We start from the raw sequence: 12,309 nt of genomic DNA on the forward strand, positions 1-12,309 counted from the left end.
AAGACAGACTTATGTCGCCTAGCTAGCTAGGACTTCACTTACTTCTCTCATTCCTCGCTACTTTGTCTCTGCTGCGGGTTAATAACTTTCTGATATGAATCTAGGTGGTATAGTTAGTTAAAACAAAATCAAAATAGTATATTTAACAACTTGTTTTTGACTAATGTGGCGCCCTTAGTATTACTTACTTTTAACCAAAAACCAATGACACTTACTTGCTATGCTAGGTTGGGATAACTGGAAGCCCATTGTTCATTCACTAAGAGTCACACGAGTTGAAAGTTGAACAGTGGCAACATTTATTGCAACACAATGAATCAACAACGTGAACACTATATAGAATAATTGAAAATAAAAATAGAGCTCTTAAAATAAATGGGTGGGAAAAGAGGTTGTGTCCCTTTTTAAGTTTGTGTGTGTGCACACCGATGTTTGTTTTATCCTTGTTATGACTACCCGGAAGTTTTTTGTGTCGGTGGACGGTACCACGTCTTATTTGTTTACTTATTTTACTTACCTTTCTGTTTTTTTGCCTTTTTGGATTGTTCTTTAGAAAACCAAAAAATCAAAACCAAACTATTGTTTTTGTTATTATTCTGGTGTTGTTGGGTTAGTTTATGCTGTTTATTAAGCATCAACTACGAGATATGTAGTTTCATTTGAACTTGTGGAGAGCAGCAGTTTCATTTGTTTGTGTGTGCTGCCATCGAGTGGCCATTTTATTTCTTACAACTACTAAAAATTGTATAGGTATTTTCTTTTCTGCCGTGTGAATAGCAGTGATTGTTTGCACAATATGGCTGCAAAAAAACCAGGTGGAATGGATCGTGGTGTCCCATTAAAAAGAAGGGAACACGTTTCCGACCCCAATCCCAACCAGCTCAGGTCGGAGGGGCTTCCGATCCACCAGAATGGCCAGAGCTATCCCCCCCTCCCCCATGCCTTATCAGGGTCAGGGGGGCATTATCACTAACCCTAACCCTGACAGGGGGCGGAGATTAGAATGGTCTAGGGCAGGGGTCAGCAACCTGCGGCTCCAGAGCCGCATGTGGCTCTTCAGCCTCTTTATTGTGGCTCCCTTTGCGATGCTTGAATATTTTTAACACCCGAGTGGGGAAAATGCACGTCTTTTGTAATGAGTTTTAAAAAATCCAACTTTGTCTGAGACCATGAATGCATCCTGAGTGAGTTCTGACTGCTATCCAGTTCAGTACATGAAGAAAAACAAGTAATACTTACCTACAAATCTAAAAAATAAATTCGAGATAATTTAAAAACAGCGGCATGGGAACTTGTTTTTACGTTTACAGTAGTTTACACATACATTTATGTAAGTTTATCTCCAAAACTAGCAAGAGTACTCCAACTCGTCTTTTCTTATCTGAACTACTTTGATACCCCCAAATTCCCTCCAATGTTGTTTTAAACATACTATATGTTTTGCGGCTCCAGGCTATTTTTCTTCAGTGGGCATTGGGTAAAATGGCTCTTTTCATAGTAAAGGTTGCCGACCCCTGGTCTAGGGCAAATCCATGGGACCCAAGCCGCTTGGGAAAGAAGGTTGCTGGGAGCAGCCGATCGGACACCAGGGAAAAATGGCAGCATGAAAAAAATATTAAAATCTGATTTTTTTTTTCATACCACTACACACACACACACACAGAGCGATCCATACGCTACTGGTCAAAAGTAGGGTGCTTTGATCGATTGAACACGTATCGGTATCAATCCATATCAATAAAAAAGGAAGGTATTGACATTGGCCGATACTTGCTTTAAAACGCTGATCCCACTGCCGATAAGCACCGCCCCCGCTGCAGCATTCAGAACAAGCATGTCGGCCGTGTGTGGGACTTCCTGTCTTTGTGAGTGGGAAGTGGGAAGTTTTGCACCCTGAAAAACATGCCTCGGTGTGGCATTTAGGGACCAACACTGAGCAAGGTGTGGTCATGTGATCATCCGTCCCAATATTTGGGGATGAGTACCCTGAGTACGGATTTGGGAGCATGCAGACACTTTGGTTATGTTCATACTGCAGGGTGTGATGCCCAATTGGGATTTTTTATTTAAATCAGATTGGTTAGCGTGCAGACCTCACAGCTAGGAGACCAGGGTTCAGGCCCGCCCTCGGCCATCTCTGTGTGGCGTTTGCATGTTCTCCCCGTGCATGCGTGGGTTTCTCCGGGTACTCCGGTTTCCTCCCACATTCCAAAAACATGCTAGGTTAATTGGCCACTCCAAATTGTCCATAGGTATGAATGTGAGTGTGAATGGTTGTTTGTCTATATGTGCCCTGTGATTGGCTGGCCACCAGTCCAGGGTGTACCCCGCCCCTCGCCCGAAGACAGCTGGGATAGGCTCCAGCACCCCGACGCTCGTGAGGAAAAAGCGGTAGAAAATGAATGAATTAATGAATTTCAATTTGGATTGAAAGTTGAATTTTTCATTGCCTTGTTCTTGTCTTGTTTGTAGCAACAAATGACTTTCTCCAGTGCAATGCTGTTCTAAGTGATGTTGACGACAGTATGGTGCAGACAGAGGAGGTAGTAAGTACTCTGGAAAAGTTGGCACAGTCGTAGGAATGGGTAGCACCAACTGCCAAGGCTTGATCAACCTCAATTTCTACACAACAGCTTTTAATTATTGAGCCATTTTGCGCTTCCTGAAACGGCATCATTCTGAAATCGAGTTTCTTTTTCTCTTTTGGCTAACCTTACCTTTTTTTTCCAGCCTCTGGCACTTCACCACTTACCTTTGTGCCATTTTAAACTATTCACTGGACTTCAACCACTTCAACTTCAATAAATAACTGCAACAATTGGGCTGTTAGAAAACTTTTAGTGTATGTATAACTTATATATATTGTCATATTTTGCCTGGTTTTGTGTTGTCATTGGAGCTTTTGTTTTGTCTCGCCTAGATCACTGACTCCCTGTCGTGGGCGGCACTTGTTGTCTATTGGAATTAGTGTTTTTATTTGACCCACTCCCACACGACTGTGGTTGTGGGGTTGTTCTCTCACTTCAAACCACGTAGCTGACCCTTATTTTGTAGAATCTAGTTTCCTTGTACTTACATGTCTCACAAGCCACCTTTTTGGGGCCTCTTTTGCTGTATTCAGCTTTTTCCCAGGTAGGTTTTTATCCTTCCCAGCCGGTGACTTTCTGTTGCTGAATAGCTTTTGGTGGTGGTTAGCACGCAGGCCTCACAGCCAGGACACCCGAGTTCGATTCCACCCTCGGCCATCTCTGTGTGGAGTTTGCATGTTCTCCCTGTACACTCGTGGGTTTTCTCCGGGTACTCCGGTTTCCTCCCACATTTCAAAAACATGCTAGGTTAATTGGCCACTCCAAATTGTCCATAGGTATGAATGTGAGTGTGAATGGTTGTTTGTCTATATGTGCCCTGTGATTGACCGGGCACCAGTCCACGACCCCACAAGGGTCGCGGCATCCTGGGATCTTCCTCATGCACACACACATCTGTTTGCATTATATGTATGGATTACCATATTGTCCCACATGTCTGTTGTACTTTCCCACATCATATTTTATGTATGAGTAAAGCAACGTCAGGGATTTTTAGCAAACATCTGTAAGAAATCAAATCATCGCAGGGGGTGAAGAAGTGATCATGAGTGCTGTATTGTTTTCTTTCACTACTTTCAACACTACATTCCATACAGAGAAATGTACACCACCACAGAGGCTTCAGCCAGAAGGCAATATTTACACATTGTTACTGTTTGTTCACCCAAAAAGGCAAAAGTCTTTGCTATTGCACAACATGATCAACTCCGTATTTGCAAAACTTGCTGCGTGTTGGAGGAGTGGCATAAATAAAAAGTGTGTGTGTGTGAGTGACCACAGTGGGGGTAAAAGGGGGCGGGGTTAGGCAGGCTGATTTATATATGCACAAAATACGCACAGAGACACACAAACCACTACAGTGTCCGTCGGCAATCTTTGTGGTGAATGTGAGCAGGTAAGTTTCTCTTTTGACTTGTTATTGTCGTGCTGTAAAATGTTGACCTTGATGGTTTACATTTGGGATGTGGCAGTTGCTAAATGTCATTGTTGTCCTCCCATAATTCACAGCAGCAGCCAACATGAAATTCCAAGCTCTTTGCTTCCTCCTGCTCATCCTCTGCACCACCATGTGTGTGGCACAAGGTTAGTGTTGGTTAGCTCAAAGGATCCGCACCAGTAGACTCTTCCTTTCATGGCATGACACTTCAGATGTCAGAAAGTAGCGCATTATCTCTAGTTGTACACAAATCTATCATCTATCTTAGAATACATGCCATACATGCACATTAGGTATGAGCCAGTACACCACTATCTGCATCTGTATCTGTATCTGTAGGGTTAGGGCTAACCCGAACTCGGAATTGGCGGCGAATAAACCGGACGTGGGCATGGTTCTCTGTACATTATTTTAAGTCTGAAATTGACATGGATTGATGAGAAATTGCTATATTTATTATTATTACGATACGTGTGTACCTTGTATGTGTGTAAGAGATCTGTAAGACTTATTATTTTATTATTTTTTAATGATCTGTGTAATGGTTGTTTGTCTATATGTGCCCTGTGATTGGCTGGCGACCAGTCCAGGGTGTACCTCACCTCTCGCCCAAAGACAGCTGGGATAGGCTCCAGCACCCCCGCGACCCTCGTGAGGAAAAAGCGGTAGAAAATGAATGAATGAATGAATGATCTGTGTGAAGTTGGTGATTGATGCAAACATGTAGTGATGGCAAACAGGGAAATCATCTGTCAGCCTTGTTCACTGTGTGACTGGCCAATCACTGCATAAAGAGTGAATACATAATGAGCATTTTCTTTTAACGTGAATACGGATAATGACCAAATGTACTTGTTTCATACTCATATCTGGCAAAAAATGCATTATCCATAATGGATACTCATTTCAACTCATCCCAAATGCACACATCCTGTATGAGGGAAAAGTCACTTCTCAATTACTGCTTTAAATAATAATAGTGTAAATAACAATAGCACATGTACACTCAGTGCAAGTGCTGAGTTCACAATATTACAATATTCTCCACCAGATCGCACCGTGAAACCAAATCAAGAAAGGAATGTGTAATATAAAAAAAAAAACACATGCTCTACTGTGCTACTGTGGACATGATTATTGTCTCTGCAAGAGACCAGAATCTCAGTTAGCATCATTAAAAGTGATGCAAACTCTATCCAAAACTACTCTAGTTTTTTTTCCTAAGGTTTTTCCCTTAAGTCAGGGGTCTCAAACATGCGGCCCGCGGGCCAAATGTGGCCCGCAGGACACTACTTTGAGGCCCCCGCCTTGATATGAAAGTTTAATGTTAGTGCGGCCCGCGCAAGTTTGATATGGATGCTGTATGGTATCATGTACCCAGAAAAAATTATGACGTTTGATTAATGTTCATGTTAAAGGTTAAATAACTGTTAATAGTTATCCTCCCTATCCGTGTGGAAGTGGTAAGTCTTTGGCTATTTAAGTTTGAAGGAAATAACTTGAAGGCTACCGTTAAGGTCGCTAGCTCTCTAGTTTGCGAGTTAGCATGTGTCTCAAGACCCTGCAGTTGCGCAATATGTTGTAAATAAAAAGAGTATAAATGTGACTATAGTCGTGTTTTGTCATGTCTACAGGGCTCTAATAATGCTGTGTTAATTTTAATCTGAAAAAAATAATTTGTCTACCCACCAACTATTTGTGGTTTCTTAAGTTTTATTTATTTGCCGTTTTATTATTATTATTATATTTATTTATTACTGATTGATTGATTTTCTTTATTCTTGATTTGTTTATTTATTTTTCATCTTATTTTGTGTAGAAAAATAAAAAGTAAGATATTTGAGAACAGTGGAATGTATTATCAGAGCTATTCTTGTAGAAAATTGGAACCAAAGCGAAGTTTTTTAATTTTTTTGTTTTTAATAAATGTGTTTTTTTGGGGGGGGGAAACCTGATGCGGCCCAGTCTCACCCAGACCCAAGCTCCTGCCTTAAGTAGTGATTTAATCAGTAATTCATCATAAAATTCCCCCAAGAAATGAAAACAGCTAAGGTAGTTCTAATTTTTAAAAACAAACGTCAATTTACAAACTACCGGTCTCCTTACGACTGCAATTATCAAGAAGCTATTCAACAACAGGCTGGATAAATGTATTTGTCACGGTCCGGCTTGTGAGCTTTGTGGTTCGACCCCAGGATGCAGAGATTAGGACCCAAACGCAGGTAAAATATATTTATTAATGCTATGCGGCTGTATGGCGCAGTAGCAAGGCAAACTCAAACACAAGACAATGAACCGACAACAAAGGGAGCGTGCACCTGAACAAAATAGTCATCACCGATTGAAGACAGGTGTGGGAGAAAGGAACGGAAAACAGAACAGAGCAACAGAGGAAGTGAATACAAAATAAGGGCACGAACGAGGAACAGAGAGGAAAGACGAAAACTAAGAAAGCTGTCACAAGGGAGTGAAGCCCGATCGTGACAGTATTAATGCAAATGAATTACTAGACGGAAAGTCATTATGGATACAGAGCTAACATTTCTACCTCCATGCCACTGATTCAAATTACAGAGGAAATCACTAACGCTATAAATCATAGGAAGTGTGCAGCCGCAGTATTCATGGATCTAACAAAAGCCTTTGATACAATCAATCATGACATCCTAATAACTACATTAGAAAGGTACGGAATAAGAGGATTAGTTCTGAACTGGGTCAAAAGCTACTTAGCTGACAGGAAGCAATACATAAAGCTAGGAGAATACACATATGCAAGTTCATATAATACATGCGGAGTACCCCAGGGGTCAATACTGGGACCAAAACTGTTCAACTTGTACATCAATGACATTTGCAAGTCATGAAAGACTTAAAGCTGGTATTGTTTGTCGAGGATACCACTGCTTTTTGATTAAATGGTCATATTAAAACGATGGTTTGATGATAATAATAGATTATTCTTGAACCTAAGTAAAACTAAAATCATGCCGTTTGGTAGCAGCAGAAAGGACATGTACCAGCAAATACAAATAGACAGTGTAGACATTGAAAGCGTGAGGGGAAAATACATTTCTGAGGATCACAATAGATGAAAATATGCGTTGGAAGCCTCATATTACAAATATACAACATAAGGCGGACAGAAATATTTCCCTTCTGGGATGAGACCCAACACCTCCAAATCAGAGGCCATTGTTCTCAGTCGGAAAAGGGTGAATTGCTCCGTCCGGGTTGGGAATGAGGTCCCACCGCAGGTGGAGGAGTTCAAGTATCTTGGGGTCTTGTTCACAAGTTAGGGAAGGTGGGAGCGTGAGGTCGACAGGCGGATCGGCGCAGCGTCTGCAGTAATTTGGTCGCTGTGGAAGGCAAAGCTCTCAAATTACCGGTCGATCTATGTTCCCACCCTCACCTATGGTCATGAGCTTTGGGTTGTGACCGAAAGAACGAGATTGCGGATACAAGAGGTGCAGAAATGAGTTTCCTCCGTAGGGTAGCTAGACTCGCCCTAAGAGATAGGCTGAGGAGCTCAGTCATCTGGGAGGGCTTCAGAGTAGAGACGCTTTTCCTTCACACTGGTTCAGGCATCTCGTCCAGATGCCTCCTGGATGCTTCCCTGATAAGGTGTCCTGGACAAGCCAGGAAAAGGCCCCGGGGAAGACCTAAAACACGATGGTGGGATTATGTCTCACAGCTGGACTGGGAATGCCTTGGAGTCCTCCTGGTGTAGTTGGAGGAGGTGGCCGGGGACCGGGAAGTCTGGCCTTCCCTACTGAGACTACTGCCTCTGCGACCCGGGCCCGGATAAGCGGAGGAAAATGTATGGATCACTTACACACATACACATTACACTGAATTATAAACAATACATATAGCAACTTCTGATTAATCCAAGTCAATTTCAGACTTAAAATAATGTTCAGATTTAATCGCTCATCCCTTGTACCGAGGCATATGAGTGCCCAATCTGTCTCTAGGCAGATTTTTTTTGTTTGGAAATGTGAGCTAAAATTTGTGTACTTGCTGCTAGTTGGTAAGCAGACATAGCCTATAGGACAGTTATGTTGGGGTTTTGGTCATGTCAGCGCTAGCATTACCTAGCATTAACTAACATTAGCTTGCATTAGCAGTGTACTACCATTAGCATGACTGTATCGTGTTTTTGAAGCCACCATCCACCAGTACCGGCATGTATTAAAACATATTCACACTACCAATCAATAAACTCATCAAATCTTATCTTGATGCATTCCCACAAAACTGTGGTATTTTGAATTGTTCATTATCCATACATCCATTTTGTAGAGGGTATGCTGGAGCCTATCACAGCTGATTTTGGGCGAGAGGCAGGGTACACCCTGGACTGCCAAACGCAAAACTATATATTATTTTTTGAATAATATAATGGCCCATATTTCCAAAAATGACATCAGCTTATCGTAGTTATTGCGTATCAAATCAAAGAGATTTACATCTCTTCTTATTGTAGATAAAAAAACATTTTTGTCTAAGATTAAACGTGATTAATTGTGAGTTAACTATGGACCAAATGTGATTAATTATGCTGAAATATTGGAATCGATTGATTAACAATATATATCATACATTGAACACTTTCTTGTGGTAAATTTAAGACTTTATTCTGAAGGTAAAGCAGCAGCTGTGGGCACTCCCATGCAGTGGGAATGGTACAGTCTTGGTCACATGACATTTTCATTGGGATGATAGTCGAATCTGAACCCCCCAAATCCATCCATACATACATTTTCTATGCTGCTTATCTTCACTAGGGTCGTGGGTATGCTGGAGCCTATCCCAGCTGTCTTCGAGTGAGTGAGGGGTAAACGCTGGACTGGTGGCCAGCCAATCACAGGGCACATATAGACAAACAACCATTCACACTCACATTCATACCTATGGACAATTTGGAGTCGCAATTAACCTAGCATGTTTTTGGAATGTGGGAAAAAAACGCATGCATCACACAGACATTCCTAGCAAAGAATTGAACCCGATCTCCTGACTGTGTGGCCTGCATGCTAACCACTTGCCCACTGTGCGCACCCCCCCGAAACCATTCATTCATTCATTCATTTTCTACTGCTTTTCCTCACGAGGGTCGCGGGGGTGCTGGAGCCTATCCCAGCTGTCTTCGTGCGAGAGGTGGGGTACACTCTGGACTGGTGGCCAGCCAATCACAGGGTACATATAGACAAACAACCATTCACACTCACATTCATACCTATGGACAATTTAACCTAGCATGTTTTTGGAATGTGGGAGGAAACCGGAGTACCTGGAGAAAACCCACGCATGCACGGGGAGAACATGCAAACTCCACACAGAGATGGCCGAGGGTGGAATTGAACCCTGGACTCCTAGCTGTGAGGTCTGCGCGCTAACCACTTGACCGCCGTGCCAGCCCCCCCGAATCCAATGGCTAAATATTGTCGGACATGCATATTTGGCTGATACTAATAAGTCTACATTTACACACCAAATACTAAACTAGTCCTGCTGGTGGTCTGCACTCACACTGACTTCTTAGATGACCTGACTTCCCTCTGCAGGGTCTTACGGCAACTGCTGCCTAGGCCACGTGCGCGGGATGAGACCCACTGCCAAGTACAACATTGAGAGCTACAGGATGCAGGAAACAGATGGAGACTGCAACATCAGAGCTGTTGTGTGAGTCCTCACATCTTTGCTACACAAGCAATGATTTGTCACTGATCCGTCAGGGTGATCATGTGGTCAGGTTTGTGATGAAGAAGAAGTCTGGACACAAAAACCAGCGCACCGTCTGTGCCAACCCGGACAAGAAATGGGTGCAGGACCTGATGGAGGCTGTGGATGTGAGGATGTTGTTGGCCAATTAGGTACAAGATTGCACACATTGAAAACATCATGTGACTTCAATTTACAACAATAACAATCTCCCCCCCAGCAGAAAGAAAGCAAGAGGTGAGACCTGGTACATCGTTCTCCCCCAGCGCATGGATCCCATTAGGCACTTGGACATTTGCCATTTCCTGTTGCTGACCAAGAATGTAAATCACATCTTCTATTTTAACAGTAAGTTTCACTGATTGTGTTTGAAGCCTGCAAGGAATGAGCCACTATTCGGCAGCTTTTGATTGTAGATGTGAACCTCATATGTTCATATTCTGGCCATATTTCCACTTCTGATGTCACATTTAAGGTGAAAAATGACACAAGAACGTCATCAGTAACTGAGACGCCCATAAAAATGTCTAATTTGCCAACCAAATGTCTCCCTCACAAGACATGACACACTAAGCAACCGCACCGCTCTCACGTTACTATAAAGGTACACAAAAATACAGTAGTTAACTCAGGAGGAACTACTGTGTAGTGGTTAGGGTTAGGTACCGTATTTTCTGCATTATAAGGCGCATTTAAAAGCTTTTAATTTTCTCACAAATCCACTGTGTGCATTATGTGTGCATCTGTGAGTTGTTTTGGTAAACACACCACTTCATTGAGTGTTATACTACCCTGGCAATAGCCACGTATACATGGACCCAAATATTCCAATTCGGTTTATTTGCTCAAACGGAAAGAATGTAATGTTTGTATACACCTCATTCCGAAAGAAAAGTGCCAATCCGAATGAATATATAATCGGATTCACAGGGGTGGAATATTCCTTTCCCCCAATCCGATTGAGGTATTTTGTACCCGCTCAAATGCAAAGTTGTCAGGGTGCGTTCTTCTTTGTGGTGTTTCTCTTCTTCTGTTGTTTATTGGCGGTTGGCAAGCAGCTTTCAGTGTGCATTACCGCCATCTGTGGAACAGAATCTAAACCCTTCTCACTAGGTTCTGAGGACGGGGGGGCTTAGGCCCCTGGAGATGCACAGGATATGAATGAATGTAGTACAAAAATATCCAAAAAACAAATAAGGAATATTTATTTAACCGGGATATAACTTTCCCCCTTTTGGACAGATTTAGTAGAGATACTCAACCGTTGTAGGGCACCAATACATTTACAAAAGTACACACAATCTACACTGCAAAACCGCTGCTCAAGCTCTGCCAGTGGACAGTGATCAATTATATAATAATCATTATTATATTATTAGCCTATTATTATTACTGTAAGATTTTGAGTTGGAAAACAATGGCCTCTTACTAGCCCGGGATAGCCGTAGCAGCTGAAATGTACACCAGACATGGGCTTGAGAGCTCTTCAAGTTTATTTTACAAGACAGTGCAGCAGCATTTCCCCCAGCACACACAACAGGCCTCTCTCAAACAATTTCACCCAGCCCCTTTTACCCGTGAAGGGCCAACCACAGTTCCCAATGAGAGGGTGAAGCAATAAGTCCAAAAGGTACCCGATTTACATTCACAACATCCTTCATATTAAATATAAGTCCTTCAAGAGTCCCACACTGAAGTGTCACTTCCTGTATATATATATATATATATATATATATATATATATATAAACACTCAAGTACACCTAACAAACTTAGATTCCCCAACTACCACCCAGTCAATCCCCCCCTCCTCCAGGTGGCACTTGGGAGAGTCCAATTAAGGTGATCAGCCTCTGGCCTGCACTCCCATGGGCACGCCTCCATGTTTGTTCCACGACCAATCACCTAAAAAAAAGGAGAAACTGATGAGAAATTAGGAACAACACAAATGACTTCTAAATGAAAAACTAACTAACTAAAGTGGCACTTAAACTTAAATGGCAAACAAATATAATTAAAGCACTAACCAAAATATATGTAAATAACTAAAGCCAACTATATACACAAAGAGAAACCGGACAGTTTAGGTGGGGCATACACCTGATCAGTGAGGGAGGATTGGCAGCTCCCTCACAATTACTATCATCATTATTCTTCTTCTGATTATTACTACTACTAGTAGTAGTATTAGTAGTAGGCTAATACTAGCCTGCTTATTGGCTTGCTTATTAGCCTGCTTTTGCATTATTATATGAAATTTGTCAGATTTTTTTTGTAAAAAAAATAAAATCAATAAAAATATCAAATTATTCAGGGTGCTTAAAAACATTTTAAGGGACCCCTATTATATGAAATTTATCAGAGATGTTTTTTGTAAAAAAAAAAAAATCAATAAAAAAATGACCAGTCCAGGGTGTACCCCGCCTCTCGCCTAAAGACAGCTGGGATAGGCTCCAGCACCCCCGTGACCCTCGTGAGGAAAAGCGGTAGAAAGTGAATGAATGAATGAATATCAAATTATTCAGGGTGCTTAAAAACATTTTAGGGGACCCCTATT

General features: G+C 41.9%; 1 protein-coding gene across 3 annotated transcripts; it reads left to right on the top strand.

Annotated features, from left to right (window-relative positions):
* Positions 1–3,896: 3,896 nt before the first annotated feature.
* Positions 3,897–10,289, top strand: ccl25b (chemokine (C-C motif) ligand 25b). Of its 3 annotated transcripts, none has more exons than XM_058073739.2 (5): positions 3,897–3,984; positions 4,098–4,172; positions 9,597–9,714; positions 9,785–9,905; positions 9,974–10,289. In XM_058073739.2, the coding sequence occupies exons 2-4, from the start codon at positions 4,109–4,111 to the stop codon at positions 9,903–9,905; spliced, it is 303 nt and encodes a 100-aa protein (XP_057929722.2). In that variant the 5' UTR covers positions 3,897–3,984; positions 4,098–4,108; the 3' UTR covers positions 9,974–10,289. The 3 variants fall into 3 exon arrangements, with proteins under 3 accessions (XP_057929722.2, XP_057929723.2, XP_057929724.2); XM_058073740.2 differs by having other exon boundaries at positions 9,977–10,289; XM_058073741.2 differs by having other exon boundaries at positions 3,900–3,984; positions 4,101–4,172.
* The last annotated feature ends 2,020 nt before the right edge of the window (positions 10,290–12,309 follow it).

The sequence above is a fragment of the Doryrhamphus excisus genome, linkage group LG4 (genome assembly GCF_037039965.1).
Source record: "Doryrhamphus excisus strain RoL-2023G ecotype Guam linkage group LG4, RoL_Dexc_Guam_v1.1, whole genome shotgun sequence".
Taxonomy (NCBI): domain Eukaryota; kingdom Metazoa; phylum Chordata; class Actinopteri; order Syngnathiformes; family Syngnathidae; genus Doryrhamphus; species Doryrhamphus excisus.

Coding starts and splice junctions, on each gene's coding strand:
- ccl25b (XM_058073739.2), top strand. CDS start 4,109: ATGAAATTCCAAGCTCTTTGCTTCCTCCTGCTCATCCTCTGCACCACC. Junction 4,173..9,596: donor CACCATGTGTGTGGCACAAG/GTTAGTGTTGGT, acceptor TTCCCTCTGCAG/GGTCTTACGGCAACTGCTGC. Junction 9,715..9,784: donor TGCAACATCAGAGCTGTTGT/GTGAGTCCTCAC, acceptor TCATGTGGTCAG/GTTTGTGATGAAGAAGAAGT.